At 63.6% G+C, this 20,767-nt stretch overlaps 1 protein-coding gene across 1 annotated transcript; it reads left to right on the forward strand.

Moving 5' to 3' along the window:
- The first annotated feature begins 206 nt into the window (after window positions 1–206).
- PTDSS2 (phosphatidylserine synthase 2) lies at window positions 207–20,674 on the forward strand. Its single transcript, XM_062195586.1, has 12 exons — window positions 207–376; window positions 3,689–3,790; window positions 11,792–11,874; window positions 14,052–14,119; window positions 17,186–17,320; window positions 17,485–17,535; window positions 17,813–17,926; window positions 18,038–18,156; window positions 18,321–18,435; window positions 18,511–18,656; window positions 18,856–19,041; window positions 19,154–20,674. Exons 1-12 carry the CDS (start codon window positions 207–209, stop codon window positions 19,311–19,313), a joined length of 1,449 nt encoding a protein of 482 aa, XP_062051570.1. The 3' UTR covers window positions 19,314–20,674.
- The last annotated feature ends 93 nt before the right edge of the window (window positions 20,675–20,767 follow it).

The raw sequence follows: 20,767 nt of genomic DNA on the forward strand, positions 1-20,767 counted from the left end.
CGCCGTGACGTCGCACGGCGGGCCCAGCATGCCCCGGGCGGGCGCGGACTACGACTCCCACAAGGCCCCGCGGCGCTGCTGGGACCCCGCCGCGCCGGCTGCGCGACCCCTGGCCGCGCCGCCCGCCTCCCGCGCCGCCGAGCTCGCGCCGGGGACCGCGGGCGCGCGGGGCCGAGGAGCCGGAGCAGCGGCCGCGCCGCGGCGCCATGCGGAGGGGCGAGCGCAGGGGCGCCGGGGGGTCGCGGCCGGGGTCCCCGGCGCCCGTGGGGAAGGCCTCGCTCGAGGAGCCGCCGGCCGGCCGAGCCCCGGGGCCGGGCGACGGCCGCCGCAGCACCGAGTCGGAGGTGTACGACGACGGCACCAACACCTTCTTCTGGTGAGGGCCGGGGGCGCCCGGCGGGGTCCCCGCGTCGCGGCTGGCGGAGGGGGCGCCCTGCCCCGGGGGTCTGGGCTCCCGGGCCGCCTCGGACCTCGCCGGCGCGCTCCGTGGCGGCCCCGCTCCCGGCCGGCGGGGCGCCTGCAGCCCAGCGGCCTCCGCGCCTCCGGTTCTCCGGCTCAGCGCGGCCCCAGCCCCGGGGTCAGGCCGCCCTCCTCGGCTTTCCGTGGGGGCGGCGGCGGGGCAGTGGCCGAGTGCCCAGGTCAGCAGCGCCGGCCGGGCTCGGGCTGGCGCTGCGACCTTGGGCTGACCCTGGGCTTTGCTGCCTTGTGTGGGACGGGACCCCTCGACCAGAGCGCGGCATTGGGGACCGGGGCCTTGGCCTGTCCCGCTGAGGACACGTGGGCCTGCGAGGGAGTCTGGGACCCGGGGGTGGGCGCGGCGCCGGCGCCCATGGGAAGCGGGGACAGGCGGACAGCCGGCGCGGGCGAGCCTGGAAGCTGCCCCCAGACAGGGGGCTGGGGACGCAGGGAAGGGGCTAGGGGCGCGGGGGAAGCCGCCGCCGCAGGGCTTGCCTCCCTGGTTACCAGTGGGGAGCCTGTGCCTGAGTGGCGGGGGTGGGGGCGTGGCCCTGAGAGACAGGCCTGTCCTAGGTGGGTTCTAGGTGTGTGTCGGGGCCCCCACCGGGTCCTCAGGAGAGGGCACAGAAGCTGGGTCCTGGTGGAGGCCCAGAGGGGCACTGAGAGCGGCACGCTCTGCCCAGGGTTAGCGCCCGTGCCCGGGGGTGCTGGGGTCTCCGCATGCAGGGAGCCGCAGCCCTGGACGACTGCCTGTGAGGCGTTGTGGGACTGCAGGGCCTGGGGCCCCGTCGGGGGTCTCGCGGCTGGGTGGCTCGGGCCCCCCACACCCAGTGGGGAGCAGGGAGCAGGCCCGTTGCATCTCGAGGGGCGTCGGGTCTCCCCACGGCAGGTGGGGCCTGCCTCCTGCGAGTGGCTGGGCCCCCAAGCCTCCCCTCCAGGAGCCGGGCTCCCAGCGGCTGTCAGGTGCTTAGGAGTGGTGCAGGAGGTCCAGGTGCAGCCCCACCTGAGAAGGCATCACACAGGCGCCACAGTCCCCAGAGGCAAGCGCACCGTCTGAAACCTTGCTCTAAGACTGGGCGAGGGGGCTGGGGGCTGCCTCTGGCCAGCAGGCCCAGTGGCTGGAGGGCAGGGCTCACCGCGGGGTTTCACGTCCAGACTGAGTGACGCCCGGGGCTGCAGGGGACGGTGGCGCCCTTGGCCCGTGCTGGTCAGCAGGTGACCCGGCCTCCAGCCCCTTCCAGGCCTGTCCTTGACTTGGCCTCCCTCCAGGGGTCTTGGCAGGGCTGCCCTGGTGCCCACTTGGCAGGGCGTGCCTCCTGGTGGCAGGGGCCAGCATCTTCACGCCTCTCCCCCGTTGGGTGGCCTGAGTCTGGGACTTCCAGCAGCCCTGGCCTGAGCCTGTCTGGGGTCTGCTCAGGCCACCCGACGGGGAGGAGAGGCCTCCCGGGATCCAGTGTCCTGGGAAGGGCAAGGCCGTCTGCCTCAAGGGGTACCTGTTACATGCGTGTGGGCCCCGGCCGTGCCCTGTTACTAACACGCTAGCGTGTGGGCCCCGGCCATGCCCTGCTGCACACGTGTGCCCTTGGGCTGTGTTTGGAAAGTGTTGCAGAAAGGACTTGGGGAGAAGCTGTTCACGGTTTCTTCTTAGCTCAGGTCGCTGATGGGGCTGTGATTTGAGCCCCGCTGGACTGGGTGCTGCTGGAAGCCCCCTAGTGTGGTGTCCCCACTGCCACCCTGCCCCTGGTGGACACGCAGGGGAGGTATCGGCCTGTCACCCCTCATCTCCGCTCAGGCAGGGTTGGTGTGGGGAAGGTGCCTGTCCTGTGTCCCTCACCCTCCCTTAGCCTGGGGCTCTGTCCTGCCCCTGCTTTCTGGCAGGCACTGCAGGAGCCACTCAGGCAGGAGGCCCGGGGGCCCCGTTAACCCCATGTCCTCCCTCCTGCTGGGGGTCCCACGGGGGCCCCGTTAACCCCCATGCCCTCCCTCCTGCTGGGGGTCCCACGGGGGCCCCGTTAACCCCCATGTCCTCCCTCCTGCTGGGGGCCCCGTTAACCCCCATGTCCTCCCTCCTGCTGGGGGTCCCACGGGGGCCCCGTTAACCCCCATGCCCTCCCTCCTGCTGGGGGTCCCACGGGGGCCCCGTTAACCCCCATATCCTCCCTCCTGCTGGGGGCCCCGTTAACCCCCATGTCCTCCCTCCTGCTGGGGGCCCCATTAACCCCCATGCCCTCCCTCCTGCTGGGGGTCCCACGGGGGCCCCGTTAACCCCATGTCCTCCCTCCTGCTGGGGTTCCCACGGGGGCCCCGTTAACCCCCATGCCCTCCCTCCTGCTGGGGGTCCCACGGGGGCCCCGTTAACCCCATGTCCTCCCTCCTGCTGGGGTTCCCACGGGGGCCCCGTTAACCCCCATGCCCTCCCTCCTGCTGGGGGTCCCACGGGGGCCCCGTTAACCCCATGTCCTCCCTCCTGCTGGGGTTCCCACGGGGGCCCCGTTAACCCCCATGCCCTCCCTCCTGCTGGGGGTCCCACGGGGGCCCCGTTAACCCCATGTCCTCCCTCCTGCTGGGGTTCCCACGGGGGCCCCGTTAACCCCCATGCCCTCCCTCCTGCTGGGGGTCCCACGGGGGCCCCGTTAACCCCCATGCCCTCCCTCCTGCTGGGGGTCCCACGGGGGCCCTGTTAACCCCCATGCCCTCCCTCCTGCTGGGGCTCCATGGGGTCTCACGGGGGTCCTTGTTAACCCCATGTCCTCCCTCCTGCTGGGGCTCCATGGGGTCTCATGGGGATCCTGTTAATGCCGTGCCCTCCCTGGGGCAGGGGCCCAGAGCACCCTCATCTGGCCCCTCCCTGAGGACAGTGTGCCTTCTGGAGAGGCCCTGTCTCATGGCCGGGGTGGGGCCTCGGCACAGGAGCCTCCTCCCCACAGGCCTGCTCGGGCTCCCTCACAGCCACCATCACTGGGCCTCGTCCTCACTGCGGACATCAGGACCCTTGGGTGACACGGGGCACAGCCCAGGCCCCAGACATCGCCCTCGGGGAGTCCAGCTGTCGTGCTGGGGCTCTCCCGGGACCCAGGGCCCTTTGCCCTCCAAGCGTGTCCCCGCCCCCTAGGTGGTGTGTGCGGAGGCCTCGTTCAGGAGCCTCCCGGCCAGGGCTGAGTCAGGGGTCCCCACGTGTGTGAGGCGCCGGCTGTGTAGTCCACACTGACCTGGCTGTGTGCTTGGGTTGCAGGCGTGCACACACCCTCACCGTGCTGTTCATCCTCACCTGTGCACTTGGCTACGTGACTCTCCTGGAAGAGACACCCCAGGACACAGCCTACAACACCAAGAGGTGAGTGCCAGTGCCGCCCTCGCCTGGGCCGAGCGTCTCCCCGTGGCCTCTGACCTGGCTCCATGTGGTCCCCAGTGGTGCCTCCACATTGGTTGACGAGGACACAGCTGTCCTGTCCCTACAGGGCTGTGTCCTGAGCCCTGGGAGGCCCCAGCACTGTCCGTGAGTCCTGCAGGTCTGGAGCCAAGGGCCAGCCATGTGTGATGTATGTGGAGTGTGTGTGTGATGTATATGAGCTGTGTGTGGTGTGTGTGATATATGTGAACTGTGTGTGGTATATGTGGTGTGTGTGATATATGTGAACTGTGTGTGGTATATGTGGTGTGTGTGATGTATGAGCTGTGTGTGATGTGTGTATATGTGTGTTGTGGGTGTTATGTAGGTGTGCAGTATTTTGTATGAGGTGTATGCTGTCTTTCATTTGTGGCATGAATGGGGTGTGTTTATAGGTGTGTAATTTGTGGTATATTTTCTATGTGGCATGGATGGGGTGTGTGTTAAGTGAGATATATGTATTTCGTGTGTGTGTTGTGTGATATGTGTATTGTATAGATGTGGTGGGTGTGTTTTGTGTGTGGTGTATATTTTGTCTGTGGCATGGGTGATATGTGTATTGTATGTAAGGTGTATGCATGTGGCCTGTATTTTGTGTGTGGTGAGTATTTTGAATGTGTATTATGTGTATGGTGTGTGTGTATTGTGTGTGGCATGTGTATTTTGTGTGAGGTGTGTTTTTTGTGGGGGGCATGTGTGAGGTGTGTGTATTATATTTTGTGTGGCATGCATAAGGTTTGTGTATTTTGTGTGTGAGATGTGTGTATTCTGTGTGTGGTATGTGTATGGTATGTGTATTTCCTGTGTGGCATGTGAGGTGTATTTTGGGTGAGGTGTGTATTTTGGGTGGTATGTGTGAAGTGTGTGCATTTTGTGTGTGAGGTGTGTGTATTTTGTGTGTGGCATGTATGTAGTATGTGTATTTTGTGTGGTATGTGTGATGTATTTTGTGGTAAGTATGGTGTGGGTTTGTGTGTGAAGTGTGTGGATTTTGTGCGGTGTGTGTGAGCTGTGTGGATTTTGTATGTGGTGTATTTTGTGGTGTGTGAGATGTGGGTATTTTGTGTTGGTGTGTGTGGTGTGTGGCATATGTGTGGGCTGTGTTTGTGTGTGACATGTATGGTGTGAGGTGTGTGTATTTTGTGTGTGTGATGGGTGAGGTGTGTGTATTTTGTGAGGTGTATATGTTTTGTGTAGTGGGTGAGGTGTGGATTTTGTGTGTGGCGTGTGTGAGGTGTGTGTGTGGCTATGCTGGAGCCGTTCCCCTGCCCGCAGTTCCCTGCATGGGACAAACTGGCTCTTCTGCCCTCTGGGCCTGGATGTCCACCTGGGCAGCTTCTGGCCGGCAAGGTCAGCTGTACCCTCTTGGCCCTGCTTGCTCTGAGGGAGGGGCCCAGGGCCCTGGAGACCGCACGGGGGTGGGGCGTGGGGGAGGCAGGGCCTGTTCTGCTTGGGACCTGGGGTTCACAGATGCTCTGCTGTCGCAGCAGCCTCGTCCACCAAGGGTCCTGGTGTGACGGGCGGGTGGGTGTGAACACCGTGGGGGCCGTGGTGTGTGCCCTGACGGTGACACAGGTGACAGGTGGGTGTGAACACTGTGGGGGCCGTGGTGTGTGCCCTGATGGTGAGACAGGTGACGGGCGGGTGGGTGTGAACACTGTGGGGGCCGTGGTGTGTGCCCTGATGGTGAGACAGGTGACGGGCGGGTGGGTGTGAACACCGTGGGGGCCGTGGTGTGTGCCCTGATGGTGAGACAGGTGACGGGCGGGTGGGTGTGAACACCGTGGGGGCCGTGGTGTGTGCCCTGATGGTGAGACAGGTGACGGGCCGGTGGGCGTGAACACCAAGGGTCCTGGTGTGATGGGCGGGTGGGCGTGAACACCGTGGGGGCCGTGGTGTGACGGGCGGGTGGGTGTGAACACTGTGGGGGCCGTGGAGTGACGGGTGGGTGGGCATGAACACCGTGGGGGCCGTGGTGTGTGCCCTGAGGATGACACAGGTGACGGGCAGGTGGGCGTGAACACCGAGGGTCCTGGTGTGACGGGCGGGTGGGTGTGAAAACCGTGGGGGCCATGGGGCGGCTGTGACACCACTGTCGGCGTCAGCGCTGCACACAGGTGACGGGTGGGTGGGTGTGAACACCATGGGGGCCGTGGGGTGGCTGTGACACCAGCGTCGGCTGCACACAGGTGACGGGTGAGACATGGTGGGACCGGGGGAGGCTGTGGCACCGCCGTCGGCGTCGACTCTTCAAGTCGGGCACAGACGTCTCACCGTGGATCTTTTTCTTTTCTTTTCTTTTTTTTTTTTTAATTTTTGACAGGCAGAGTGGACAGTGAGAGAGACAGAGAGAAAGGTCTTCCTTTGCCGTTGGTTCACCCTCCAATGGCCGCCGCGGTAGCGCGCTGCGGCCGGCGCACCGCGCTGATCTGATGGCAGGAGCCAGGTGCTTCTCCTGGTCTCCCATGGGGTGCAGGGCCCAAGCACTTGGGCCATCCTCCACTGCACTCCCTGGCCACAGCAGAGAGCTGGCCTGGAAGAGGGGCAACCGGGACAGGATCGGTGCCCCGACTGGGACTAGAACCCGGTGTGCCGGCGCCGCAAGGCGGAGGATTAGCCTACTGAGCCACGGCGCCGGCCGCTCACCGTGGATCTTTACAGCCCCACAGCAGTGCCCGTGAGCAGGGTTTCTGGCTGGAAGTTGCTGTTGGAGTCCCAGACCAGAGTGTAGCTGCTTCCCCAGGAGCCCACAGCTCTGCCCTGGCTTGCGCAGCCAGGGACTCGCTCCCTCCCCCCCCCCCCCCCCCCCCAGGTTCCTGCTGGCTTTTGCCGGCAGCTTTGTTGGGTCTGCTCCATCCAGAGCAAGCTGGATCCAGACCTGCTGACGCAGGCCAGCGCCTCCCTGCGCTTGGCCCTGTAGGCCCCGCAGGCCCCACGCCTCCTCAGCTGGCCTGGAGGGGTTCTGAGTGGGACTTGGCCCTTTCCACATGCCTGCTGGTTGGCACCGGGGTCTCGAGAGTCCGGAGAGGCTGAGGGCAGATCGTGGCCACGGCTCAGCAGCCAGGAGTAGGCCAAGGCTTTGCATCCCTGGGTGAGAGCCATTGTGGAGAGGAGTGGGGTCCCCAGCTCGGTAACCCAGGGTCTTACCACCCTGGGCCTGTCCTCCAGGCCCGAGTCCTGCTGTCCACATGGGTGACCCAGACCCAGAGGGGCCCTGGCTCACCCCCAAGCTTCAGGAGCAGCAGCTGTGAGCCCTGCTCCCTTCATCCTGCCCTGGACCATCACCACCACCACCTCCCCCCGAACAGAGAGGAGGCCTTCCTGCTCCCTCCCCTGCCACGGCTGGACATCCGTACTGGGCAGCGCCATTCCAGTGCCCTGGGTCCAGTTCTGCCCTGAGGCTCTGCACTGGGGGACTCTGGACGCCTCACGCTCCTCACGCACCCGGCCCCCTGGGCCCTGGGATTCCACGGCAGGCGCCTGGAGCCCGCACCACGTGGCCTTGCTGTCGCTGTCTCTGCCAGGGGCTGAACTCCCACAGTTCCCAGCAGGAGCCTGACTCGGCACAGCCGGGCCATCTGCACGGTGCCCTGGGCGCCGCCTGCCAGCGGGGTGTCCAATGCCCTTGGGGCAGGCTTCCCGGTTGGGAGAGCGTGGGAGTCACCCTCATTGAAGGCAGCCCATGTGTGTGTTGTGAAAGGGCTCCTTGGGCTCCTGGGTGGAGCTGTGGCCGTGTCACTTGAAGGGCCAGGTTTGGCGTTGTTCTTGGGATGTATTCTCCCGATACAGTGTGCCGCCACCTGGTGGAGACACTGCCCTGTGCCATGTGCCGTGGGATGCCGGGGTTGATCTGTTTGTGGGCGCCTGGGCAAGATCTCCATGTTTGTTTTTTAATTAACTAACTTGAAAGGCAGAGTTGGCAGAGACAGAGAATCTCCCGTCCACTGGGTCACTCCCCAAATGGCCTCAGTGGCCGGGACTGGGCCAGGCCGAAGCCAGGAGCCTGGACTCACTGGGTCTCCCAGGTGCCCAGGCTGCCTTCCCAGGGGCACTGGGGGAGCAGCTGGGTCCTGACTGGTGCTCATTTGCATACTCGTGGCACGTGTGTTCTGGTGTCCAGAGGAGCACAGTGGGGCAGTGGACAGAGCAGAGGCCCAGCAGGGAGAGGGCGACGTGCCAAGGTCCTGGCCGGCCTAGACCACATCGGGCTCGACACTGTGCTCCCGAGACCTCTTCAGAGCAAGCTACGGGTGGGCCGAAGGTGAGGTGCACCCTGGGAGTTTCTGGGTTAGAGCGAGGTGTCAGCCACAGACTGGGAAAGCACATGTGAGACACAAGCGAGAAGCCCTGGCTCTGTGGCAAGAAACAGCCGAGACGGACGCATCGCGCTGCGGCCAGCAGCTTCAGAACCCACAGCGGCCATGCTGTCTGGGATGGGAGCCAGTCCGGCGGCTCCATACAGAACCGGGGAACCCTGCAGTCACACTCCTGAGTGTGTGTCTGGAGGAACGAAACACAGGCCTACCCAGACCGCTGCGTGGGAGCGTGCAGAGCAGTTAGAAGCGTCCTCTGTGAGTGGACCACGGGCATTCCTGGGTGACAGGAGGACGTGAGCCGTCAGCCGTGGAGGGGCAGCGAGTCCTCCGTGCCCCCTCTAGGACGTCCCCAGCTCCGTGGCGTTCAGGGAAAGGATCCGTGGTGTGCAGGACTGGGAGGGTGAAGAGGTGGATGGTGAGGCCACTGCTGATACAGAACGTAGGACTGGTCAGCACGGTGCAGACCTTACTGTGCACAAATTTAGAAACCAACTCAGCTGGCACTGTGGTGCAGTGGGCTAAGCTGCCGCCTACAATGCTGGTATCTGAGACGGCCACTGGTTCGAGACCCGGGTGCTCCAATTCTGATCCAGCTCCCTGCCAATGTTATGTGGGAAAGTAGTGGAGGATGGCCTAGGTGCTTGGGCCTCTGCACCCATGGGGGAGACCCAGAGGAAGCTGCTCTGGCTGTTGCAACCATTTGGGGAGTGTGCCAGCTGACGGAAGACCTCTCTCTGTCTCTGTCTCTTCCTCTCTCTGTTACTCTGATTTCCAAATAAATTGTTTTTAAAAATTTAAGAGGCTGGGGGACTGGCGCCGTGGCTCACTTGGTTAATCCTCCGCCTGTGGTGCCAGTATCCCATATGAGTGCCAGGTTCTAGTCCCGGTTGCTCCTCTTACAGTCCAGCTCTCTGCTGTGGCCCAGGAGAGCAGTGGAGGATGGCCCAAGTGCGTGGGCCCCTGCACCCACATGGGAGACCAGGAAGAAGCTCCTGGCTCCTGGCTTCAGATCGGCACAGCACCGGCCGTGGCGGCCATTTGGGGAGTGAACCAACGGAGGGAAGACCTTTCTCTCTGTCTGTCTCTCTCTCACTATCTAAACTACCTGTCAAATAAAAAAAAAAAAAATTTAAGAGGCTGGGACCCTGGAGGGCAGGCCAGTTGTGATAGGAGAGCCTGGCCCCTAGGGGCACTGGGGGGTGCTGGGCAGGTGGGGCCCACGGGCAGAAAGTGAGCGCTGCTGGGCTGGCAGACGCCCATGTCCTGCCATTGGTCCAGGGCTCCAGACCACCTGCAGGCCCGGTAAGAGCTCGCATTCAGCTCCACAGACACAGTCCTGTGGCTGGACGTCGGTGTCGTCCGGTTCTGGTAGGACTCGGCAGTTGAGTGGGGGGGCTGAGCCTCAGGGACCTTGCTGCTCATGGCTCCCCAGGCAGCGTGGGGTGGCCGCTGTTCCCCCAGCGCTCACGCTGTCGGGGCCCGGTCATGTGCACCGTGGTGTAGGAAGGCTTGAGCACCCCTGGGTTTTGGTGTCTGGGAGCTCTGGGCCGTCTGTGTGGGTACCGAGGGCAATTGTATACGTTCACACACAGCACATGCGTGTGGCAGGGGCACGGGGATCTTGTTCCCCAAGAGCCAAACAAGGAGCACAGCCAGTGCCGGTGCCCAAGTTCTCCCATGGGCAGCTCCTGGTCCAGGCACGTGGCGCCCGAGTCGGAGGGTCCCCTCGGGCTGGGAGCGACGGCTGCCCAGGACGGCCAGGGCTCCAAGCAGAACCCAAGTCCAGGGTGCGTTCTGGGGGCCCCTCCTGACACCCCAGCCCATCCCGGAGAGACGCATCTGCGGCTCAGCTGAGAGGTGCCCTGCAGCCGCCAGCACCCTGGACAGGGTCCCAGGACAGAAGAGCAGCACTGTGGGGACGGCAACTGAGTCGAGTGTGGAGTCTGGACATTGGCAACAGTCATGCACAGCTGTGGCACTGTGCTGTCCTGCGGGTGTAGACCCAGGCTGTCCTGTGGGTGTAGACCCAGGCTGTCCCGTGGGTGTAGACCTGTGCTGTCCTGCGGGTGTAGACCTGCACTGTCCTGCAGGTGTGGACCCTGTGCTGCCCTGTGGGTGTAGACCCAGGCTGTCCTGTGGATGTAGATCTGTGCTGCCCTGCAGGTGTGGACCTGCGCTGTCCCATGGGTGTAGACCTGTGCTATCCTGCGGGTGTAGACCCAGGCTGTCCCATGGGTGTAGACCTGTGCTGCCCTGCAGGTATGGACTTGCACTGTCCCATGGGTGTAGACCTGTGCTATCCTGCGGGTGTAGACCCAGGCTGTCCCATGGGTGTAGACCTGTGCTATCCCACGGGTATAGACCCAGGCTGTCCCGTGGGTGTAGACCTGTGCTGCCCCGCAGGTGTGGACCTGCGCTGTCCCATGGGTGTAGACCGAGGCTGTCCTGCAGGTATAGACCCAGGCTGTCCTGTGGGTGTAGACCTGTGCTGTCCTGTGGGTGTAGACCTGCACTGTCCTGCAGGTGTGGACCCTGTGCTGCCCTGTGGGTGTAGACCCAGGCTGTCCTGTGGGTGTAGACCTGTGCTGCCCCACAGGTGTGGACCTGCGCTGTCCCATGGGTGTAGACCCAGGCTGTCCTGTGGGTGTAGACCTGTGCTGTCCTGTGGGTGTAGACCTGCACTGTCCTGCAGGTGTGGACCCTGTGCTGCCCTGTGGGTGTAGACCCAGGCTGTCCCGTGGGTGTAGACCTGTGCTGCCCTGCAGGTGTGGACTTGCGCTGTCCCATGGGTGTAGACCTGTGCTATCCCGCGGGTGTAGACCCAGGCAGTCCCTTGGGTGTAGACCTGTGCTATCCCGCGGGTATAGACCCAAGCTGTCCCATGGGTGTAGACCTGTGCTGCCCTGCAGGTGTGGACCTGTGCTATCCCGCAGGTGTAGACCCAGGCTGCCCTGCGGGTGTGGACCTGTGGTGCCCTGCGGGTATAGACCCTGTGCTGTTGGGATGTAGACCTGCGCTGTCCTGCAGGTGTAGACTCTGCACTGTCTGGGTGTAGACCACTGTCCTGCAGGTGTAGACGCCCCAGAACTGAAGATCTGCTCCCCGCCCGGCTCTGGCGCCATTGCAGTCTGGTTCTGCAGGCACGTGTGACAGCCCCAGCTCACTGGCCTCTGCTCAGGGCGTGGTCCTCCTACTCTGCACCGTGACTGGGCGTGGTGTGCTCAGCTGTCTTCCTGCACAGGGTTAGGCCCTCCCACCACAGCTGGCGGCTGCTCCAGTCTCCTGCCCTTAGCACCTGAGACCTGGGGCAGGGCTAGCTGCCTGCCACCAGCTAGGGCTGCTGCTCCCAGAATGCTCAGCCGGGGTCAGTGCACCTGGCCCAGGTCCCCAACCCTCGCTCTCCCCTGGCAGTGTTCATGCTTAGCCTGCATCTGATGGCCGAGGACCCCCGGCCTCCTCCTGACAGCTCAGACCAGGCTGCTGGGTGCAGGACCGTGGGTCGGCCCCACTGAGGCCTGCTCTGCCCTCGGCCGGGGCTCCTCCCCCACTGGGTGTCCCGGGGTCCCGCACTCCTGCTTCCCGCCCGGCAGATGTTTGCGCACACTGAGGGCTGTTTGTTCTTTATTTGCAGAGGTGTTGTGGCCAGTATTTTGGTTTTCTTATGTTTTGGAGTCACACAAGCTAAAGACGGGCCATTTTCCAGACCTCATCCAGGTAACCTGCTGCTCCTCCCCCGTGCTCAGGCCGCCCTGTCTATGCTGCGGGCCTGTGTCCTTTCCCTGCCCCCGGCCGGGGGCCCAGACGTGGGGCTCCTGTCCTCCCTGGTGCCGGCCCACCCACCACCCCAAGCCTGTGGCCCCCAACCCCCTGGAGGGCAGGCACAGGCAGCCCCGGCTCGGGCACTGGGGGGTCTTTCTCTCCTGTCTCAGTCATGTTTAAACACAGCCCCCCATACAGAGTAGCCGCCGTTAGGTTTGGGGGTGTTTGCATATTCAGATAGCCTCAAGAAATGGGAGTCATACTGTGTGTGTGGTTTTATATCACAGCTTTCATTGTAGGGTCACAAGTGCTTGGCCTCTGGGTTTGCTTTTATTTTTGAAAGTCGTTGAGGGAGAGGAGAGAGTGAGCAACAGTTCTTCATCGGCCAGTTTGCTCCCAGATGCCCTCAACACCCGGGCTGGGCCAGGCCAGAGCCAGGGGCCAGGAGCTGTCCATGCAGGTCTCCCACGTGGCTGGCATCGCCTGTGCCTCCCAGGCAGAGCAGCCAGCACTGGAACCAGCCCTCGGATACGGGATGCCAAGCCCCAGGCCGCAGCCTCACCAGCTGCACCGTGACACTGGCCCCGGGGTGTCTGGCTCTCTTAGTTATTGTGAGGTCTGGGGTGAGGCACCCACCTGTACCGTGCGGGTGTGTGTACGGCTGCGGCTCTGGCGTGGTTGGTTAGGCTGTGGTGGACTTGTGTGCTCAGCTGAGGAGTTGCTGCTGAAACGGCCTGGGGACAGAGGTGCCGCAGGCCCGTCCTGCCCGTGACACAGGGGGGAGAGCCTGCCCGCTGGGAGGCTGCCGGGTGAGCTGCCTGGAGATCGGGGCAGTGGGGAAGGAGACAGCGGGTTCAGGAGCAGCTGTGCCTGCACAGGGCCTGGGCGCAGTCGAGCGTCTGTCCTGCTGGTGGGGGGGGACGAGCCCCTTCCTGAGGGGCACCGAGACGCTCGGCTTTTTCTGGTCTGGGAGCTCGAGCTCTGGGCCACCTGTCTGGAGGCTTCTGACCCGCACGCCTGCGCCCTCCTCGTGGTGAGGGTCTCTGTGTTGAGCCCAGTAATGTGTCGATCTCAGTGGTTTGTGGGCCACAGCCCCTGCCCCCTGCCAGTCTGGTTAATGCTGGCGGCTGTCCAGAGCGCCCAGGCGTCTCCACTCTGACAGCTGCTGCAGTCACCTGGCAGGGGACTCAGGCCACCAGGCACTCGGGACAGGGACAGGGAGGTAGGCCGGGGGGAATCTGGGCCTGCTGGGAGCACACAAGGTGTCCGCTCACCTGTCTGGAAGCTCGAAGTGGCTGCAGCCCCCAGCGAGGCCGGCGGAGGGGGCGCAGCCCTCCCAATCCCGTCTGTTTTCATCTGTGGCTCCTCCAGAAGCGGGCGTCGAGGTGGGTTGGGTCCTGGGGTCAAGGCAGGTGGGAAAGGTGCGGGGCTTTTAGGGGGAGTGGGCATGTCCCAGCCGCTTGCCACACCCACAGGACGCGGGAGAAGTCAGGACCTTGAGGTCTGGGCCTTCCCCAGCCGGGGCAGTGTGTGTGGGGGACACTTGGAGGTTTCCCAGGTGCGGGCCTGACCTGGCTCCAGACTGACCGAGGGTTCACATGCGGCCCTCCCTGCCCTCCAGGTGCAGCCCGCGTCCCCACCTGTGCAAGGCTGTCGGGCAGTCACCTGCCAAATAGAGCAGGGTTCTGGGTTGTCCCTGGAACGTTGTGGGCTCCCTGCTGCTCAGCAAGGTGGCGGGCAGTCCAGGGCCGGATGGACGTTAGAAGTCCAGGCTGCTCAGGAGACTTGAGAGGAGTTGATCCTGGTTAAATCCAGGAAAATATGAGTTCAATTCCATTCTTGTCGGACGCGTGGCATGCAGAGTGAGCCATGGCCGAGGTGCCACGGTTGGGAGTGGTCAGCAGGGACCTGTGCACGCAGGGAAATAGCCTCTTGCCCCCGGTGGCCAGGCAGGAAAGAGCCGGAAGCGGCCACGTTCCAGAGAGGGAGAGAAACTGCTCAGCTCCAAGTCATGCCTTGCTCCGGGGCTGCCCCACGGGGGTTTGGATGTGGGAGGAGTTCCTGGGGCTCCTGCGGGGGTGGGGCCGAGGGTGCACGCAGGCCCCCTGATGCCTCTGCCGTCCCCCCTGCAGCTTACTGGCGGTTCTGGCTGTGCGTGAGCGTGGTCTACGAGCTGTTTCTCATCTTCATCCTCTTCCAGGTAGGCGGAGCTGGGGACCCAGGGAGGGGAAGGGGCTGGACCCACCTGTGGGAAGATGGCTCTAGGCGTGGGCACGGGTGGGGCAGAGCCGGCTGCACCTCCACTGACGGCTACAGAGCTGACCAGGGCCAGACTGGAGGGGAGTCTGGGCCTCACGCTGGAGCCCAGGGCTGAGGGTCCCTGGGATTTCTGTTGGTGGTTTGTGCCTGGCTTCCTGGTACTCGTCCTGCTGAGGCTGGGTTCAGGGAACCTCTCCTCGTGGGTCTTGGGTCAGGGCTGTCCCCACAGTGCCGGCCAGTACAGCTCTGCTGTGCTCAGCGCGCCTTGAGGGGGGACCCCGAGGACCAGGTACAGCTGTACCCACAGCCTGTGTGGTGGGCTGCAGGTGGAGCTGGCACTGACAGGGCCGTCCCTGCTCACCCGTGTGTGTGTGGAGGCACAGCCACGGTGAGGCCATTCCTGTCCCCACGACACCCTCTCTCCACACTGGGCACTGCACACCCCTGAGCAGGCTTGCGGGCACCATGTGTGCAGTCAGCACCCGCCCCCTCCCGGGGGAGCACGCGTGTGCACTCAGCCCCTGCCCCCTCCCCCTGCAGCATGGAGATGACTCTGGGGTCGTGTTGGAGGGGCAGCTGGGTCGTCACTGGCGATGTTGGTGTCCCAGGCCCACCGTGTCCTTGGCAGCACATGTGGGGTTGTCTGAGGTTCCATCTCAGACACAGGTTCGGGGCCTGGCTGCGGTACAGCAGATTGTCGCTGCCTGTGTGAGATTCCACAGGGCGGTGTGTGTGTGAGAGAGAGAGAGAGAGAGAGATTCCGTAGGGCTCTGTGTGTGTGTGTGTGTGAGAGAGAGAGAGAGAGAGAGAGAGAGAGAGATTCCGTAGGGCTCTGTGTGTGTGAGAGAGAGAGAGAGAGAGAGAGAGAGAGAGAAATTCCATAGGGCTCTGTGTGTGTGTGTGTGTGTGAGAGAGAGAGATTCCGTAGGGCTCTGTGTGTGTGTGTGTGTGTGTGTGAGAGAGAGAGAGAGAGAGAGAGAGATTCCATAGGGCTGTGTGTGTGTGTGTGTGTGAGAGAGAGAGAGAGAGATTCCATAGGGCTCTGTGTGTGTGTGTGTGTGTGTGTGTGAGAGAGAGAGAGAGAGAGATTCCATAGGGCTGTAAGTGTGAGAGAGAGAGAGAGATTCCATAGGGCTCTGTGTGTGTGTGTGTGAGAGAGAGAGAGAGAGAGAAAGAGATATTCCATAGGGCTGTGTGTGTGTGAGAGAGAGAGATTCCATAGGGCTCTGTGTGTGTGTGTGTGTGTGTGTGAGAGAGAGAGAGAGAGAGATTCCATAGGGCTCTGTGTGTGTGTGTGTGTGTGAGAGAGAGAGAGAGAAAGAGATATTCCATAGGGTTGTGTGTGTGTGTGTGTGTGAGAGAGAGAGAGAGATTCCATAGGGCTCTGTGTGTGTGTGAGAGAGAGAGAGAGAGAGAGATTCCATAGGGCTGTAAGTGTGAGAGAGAGAGAGAGATTCCATAAGGCTCTGTGTGTGTGTGTGTGAGAGAGAGAGATTCCATAGGGCTCTGTGTGTGTGTGTGTGTGTGTGTGAGAGAGAGAGAGAGAGAGAGAGAGAGAGAGAGAGAGAGAGAGATTCCATAGGGCTCTGTGTGTGTGTGTGAGAGAGAGAGAGAGAGATTCCATAAGGCTCTGTGTGTGTGTGTGTGAGAGAGAGAGATTCCATAGGGCTCTGTGTGTGTGTGTGTGTGTGTGTGAGAGAGAGAGAGAGAGAGATTCCATAGGGCTCTGTGTGTGTGTGTGTGTGAGAGAGAGAGAGAAAGAGATTCCATAGGGCTGTAAGTGTGAGAGAGAGAGAGAGATTCCATAGGGCTCTGTGTATGTGTGAGAGAGAGAGATTCCATAGGGCTCTGTGTGTGTGTGTGTGTGTGTGTGTGAGAGAGAGAGAGAGAGAAAGAGATATTCTTCCATAGGGCTGTGTGTGTGTGAGAGAGAGAGAGAGAGATTCCATAGGGCTCTGTGTGTGTGTGTGTGTGTGTGTGAGAGAGAGAGAGAGATTCCATAGGGCTCTGTGTGTGAGAGATATTCCATAGGGCTCTGTGTGTGTGTGTGTGACTCCACAGGGCTGTGTGCATGTGTGTGTGTTATTTAATTATTCATTTACCTGAGTGGAGTCAGAGGGTAGATGGTCTTCCGCCTGCTGGGTCACTCCCCTCATGGCTGCAGTGGCTGGGGCTGGGCCAGGCTGAAGGCAGGAGCTTCCATGCGGTCTCACGTGGGTGCAGGGGCCCAAGCACATCTACTGCTTTCCCAGGTGCGTTAGCAGGGAGCTGCACCCCTGTGTGAGTTGCTGCGTCACTAGTGGCAGCTTCACCACTGCGCCCGGCCCCGATCTGTGACCACAGATGCTTGCGTGTTGGCCATGTCCATCTGCATACGCATGGTGGCCATGTCCACCCATGGATGCACACGTGGTGGCTGTGTCTGTCCATAGATGCACACATATGTATACATAGAAATGGTGGCCCCTGGGGACCACACAGCCGGGCAGCCGGGGCAGCGGAGTGGGCCACCCGCGCCCCCAGGAGCCCCCACCATTCTGGGCCCCACCGTCCCCACCAGGACAGCGCCGGTGGCCATTTCTATGTATACACGTGTTGGCCGTGTCCATCCATAGATGCACACATGGTGGCCATGTCCATCCGTAGATGCACATGTGGTGGCCGTGTCCACTGCTGTGTGCTGACCCCCATGCTCCCTCTCCCTGACACAACTCCGTGGCTTGCAGCTGCTCTGTCCACAGAAGGGCCGTGGGCTCAGGACTCCTGTTGGCTGTTCAGGGGCCGGAGCGTTCGCCATGTCCACCTCCTGGCGTCCTCGGGCTGTGCTGGAGGGGATCGGGGCTGGTCCCAGCACAGGCTCCTGCCTCGGCCTGTCTGACCCTAAGCCTTGTTGGTTCCCGGGGGCCATGGCGCAGCCTCTGCAGGGGTCCCCAGATGAGCGCAGGCACAGACGTGAGGCTGCCTCTGTGTGTGGGGTCCTGGCCTCAGCGTGGGCGCTGCCTTGCAGACCGTGCAGGACGGCCGGCAGTTTCTGAAGTACGTTGACCCCAGGCTGGGGGTGCCGCTGCCCGAGAGGGACTACGGGGGAAACTGCCTCATCTACGATGCCGGCAACGCGGCCGACCCCTTCCACAACATCTGGGTGAGGCCCGGCCCGAGCCTCCCTCAGGGAGGGCGTGTGGGGGTGGGAGTTGGCCCCAGGCCACTGGAAGGCACCAGGCTTCATGGTCCCAGGGGCCCTGACTGACCTGGGGGCAGGGCAGGGGTGGGATGGGGACAGGATCTGAGGATGGCCTGTCCCTGCAGGACAAGCTGGACGGCTTTGTTCCTGCCCACTTCATCGGCTGGTACCTGAAGGTATGAGCACATCATCCTCCAAACGGACACGTGTGGGTCCTGGGGCTGCCTGTGTGAGGCTTGGGGAGGAGCCGGCCCCGGCCCCAGCCCCACCCTGTGGGTGGCCTTGTGGTGGCCTCCTGGGGGCACAGCTGCCACACTGCCCCCGCCACCAAAGGCCTCTGGGCTGCTCCCCGTGGGCGGGGGGGGGGGGGCTGCTCCCTGTGGGCGGGGGGCTGCCCCCGCCGCGTGCCTGCCGGCCCAGGGCTGGCCAGATGCTGACAGCCCCGCCCTGCAGACCCTGATGATCCGGGACTGGTGGATGTGCATGATCGTGAGCGTCATGTTCGAGTTCCTGGAGTACAGCCTGGAGCACCAGCTGCCCAACTTCAGCGAGTGCTGGTGGGACCACGTGAGTGTGGGCACGTGGGGTGGGGGGGGCGGCTCTGGGCCTGCTGGGACCCCGGGGGCGGTTCTGGGCCTGCTGGGCCCTGGGCGCCACCTGCCTGCTTGCTGCCCCCAGTGGATCATGGACGTGCTGGTGTGCAATGGGTTGGGCATCTACTGCGGCATGAAGACGCTCGAGTGGCTCTCCCTAAAGACATACAAGTGGCAGGGCCTCTGGAACATCCCCACCTACAGGTAGGCTCCTGGGGCTTCTGCTCACTGGACTGTGCACTCCTGGAGGCCCGGGATCGCCCCCGGCGCTGTCCTGGTGGGGACGGTGGGGCCCAGAATGGCAGGGGCTCCTGGGGGCGCGGGCGGCCCACTCCGCTGCCCCGGCTGCCCGGCTGTGTGGTCCCCAGGGGCAAGATGAAGCGGATCGCCTTCCAGTTCACGCCTTACAGCTGGGTGCGCTTCGAGTGGAGGCCGGCATCCAGCCTGCGGCGCTGGCTGGCCGTGTGCGGCATCATCCTCGTGGTAAGGCCGCTGCCCCTCACTCGCTCGGGCGCCCCGCGGTGCGCACGCGCGCCTGCTCACCCTCTGCTCCCCTAGTTCCTGCTGGCCGAGCTCAACACCTTCTACCTGAAGTTCGTGCTCTGGATGCCGCCCGAGCACTTCCTGGTGCTGCTGCGCCTCGTCTTCCTGGTCAATGTGGGCGGCGTGGCCATGCGCGAGATCTACGACTTCCTGGACGACCAGTGAGGGCAGGGCCAGGCGGGGGTGGTCTGTGAGGGCGAGGGGCGTGGCCTGGCTGGGGCTGCCGGTGGGCGTGGTTGTGAGCAAGATGCACTAACTGGACGCCCTGTGAAGTCAGGGCTGGGGAGCCAGGGGCAAGCAGTGAGCAAGCCGTGAGGCCGGGCAGCCGGGGGCGCCCAGCCAGTTGTCACCTCCCCATAGGAAGCCGCACAGGAAGCTGGGCCAGCAGGCCTGGCTGGTGGCGGCCATCACGGCCACGGAGCTGCTCATCGTGGTGAAGTATGACCCGCACACGCTGACCCTGTCGCTGCCCTTCTACATCTCCCAGTGCTGGACGCTTGGCTCCGTCCTGGTGCTCACCTGGACCGTCTGGCGCTTCTTCCTGCGGTGAGCGCAGCGGGGCCGGCTGCTGGGATTGGCTCTGGGCGGTGTCTGTCAGGAGTGAGTGGCAGGTGGAGACTCGGTCCCCAGGGTGGTGACGTGGCTGTGCTGCCCGCAGGGACATCACCTTGAGGTACAAGGAGACGCGGCGGCAGAAGCAGCAGAGCGACCCGGGCAGCACCGCGGGCAGCGAGGACGGCCCCCTGGAGCTGGACGAGGAGCTGCCCGGGCCCGCCGGCGGGCAGCCGCAGACAGACCTGCTGTCGGCCACCTCATGAGCCCCCCAGGCCGGGGCCTCAGCCTCAGGGCTGCTCTGTACTGGCCCGCGGCTTCGCCCTCGTGTATGTGCACACGTGTTGTGTGGTGTGGCCTAAGCAGGGGCCACGCCTCCCACCTGTGAGGGGGCTGCTGAGACGCCTCGGGCCGATGTGGGTGGCGGCCGCGGGGCTGGGGTCCTGTCCCCCGGTGTTGGGGCTGCGCGGTCCTCCTCTCCAGTCTGGACCCCTGGGCAGGTTGGCCTCAGCCCACCCCCTGGGCGCAGGCTCATGGTCAGCCAGGCAGGGCAGGTGCAGGGAGCCCAGCCCGGGACGTCTTGGCTTTACTGTGAGAGTTGAGGGGCCAGGCCACCGCGCCCCACGTGAGCACGGCTTCTGGTGCAGCACCCGGGAGAGCGGGAGACGGCACAGGTCCCTGGGCCCCGGCACCCGCCTGGGGGACCCAAGCCAGCCCCTTGCTCTGGCCTGGCCCAGCCCTGGCTGTTGTGGCCGTTTGGGGAGTGAACCAGCAGATGGAACATTGTTTCCCTGTCACTCTGCCTTTGAAATAAATACTTAAAAAGGAGGCAGGAATTTCTTCAGGACCTATGGGCCCCCAGGCTCCACCTCCCTCAGGGGCCAGACCACCTGCCCTGGTCCCCGGAGCATGCACTGCCCTCGACCTCTGCACGGTGGTCTCCCCATTGCCCTGCCTGGACGGGTCCACTGCCTGCCCCGTCTGGCATCACCCATTGCTCAAGGAGCCCTGGGACCTGAGTGGGGTCCTGCCCAGGGGCGGCTAACACTGCAGCTGCTGGGCATGCCCAGGGCTACAGCTGCGGGCAGCAGGTCAAGGTCTGAGCTGCAGAGACAGCCTGGCCCTGGACCGGAACCCCCACCCTGCCCAGACCAGTGACACCGTGCTGCACCTCTGCCTGGCGGGTGGTGCCCAGCGGCCCCGCCTCCCACTCCATGCGGAGGTCCCTGCCCCCTCTGGAGGCCAGGATGCAGCCCCGATTCCTGCCTCTGTCTCCACACGGGACTTTGACATTCACTCGGGTGGTGAACCAACAACGGGAACTGTAAGTCTGCTTATGAAGTCTCTTCAGGAGGGGCCAGCGCTGTGGCGGAGCGGGTAAAGCCACCACCTGCAGTGCCAGCATCCCATAGGAACACCGGTTCTAGTCCAGGCTGCTCCTCTTCCCAGCCAGCTCTCTGCTGTGGCCTGGGAAAGCAGTGGAAGATGGCCCAAGTGCTTGGGCCCCTGCGCCCACGTGGGAGACCCGGAGGAGGCTCCTGGTGCAGCTCCGGCCGCTGCAGCAGTTGGGGAGTGAACCAACAGATGGAAGACCTCTCTCTGCCTCTCTGTAACTCTGCCTTTCAAACTAAATAAATAAATCTTTTAAAAAAAAATCTTCAGAAACGTCAGCGGGAAGGAGCGCCCGTGCAGTTGACACTGAGCTGTGTGCTCGCACTGG

Source organism: Lepus europaeus, chromosome 7 (assembly GCF_033115175.1).
Source record: "Lepus europaeus isolate LE1 chromosome 7, mLepTim1.pri, whole genome shotgun sequence".
Lineage (NCBI taxonomy): Eukaryota > Metazoa > Chordata > Mammalia > Lagomorpha > Leporidae > Lepus > Lepus europaeus.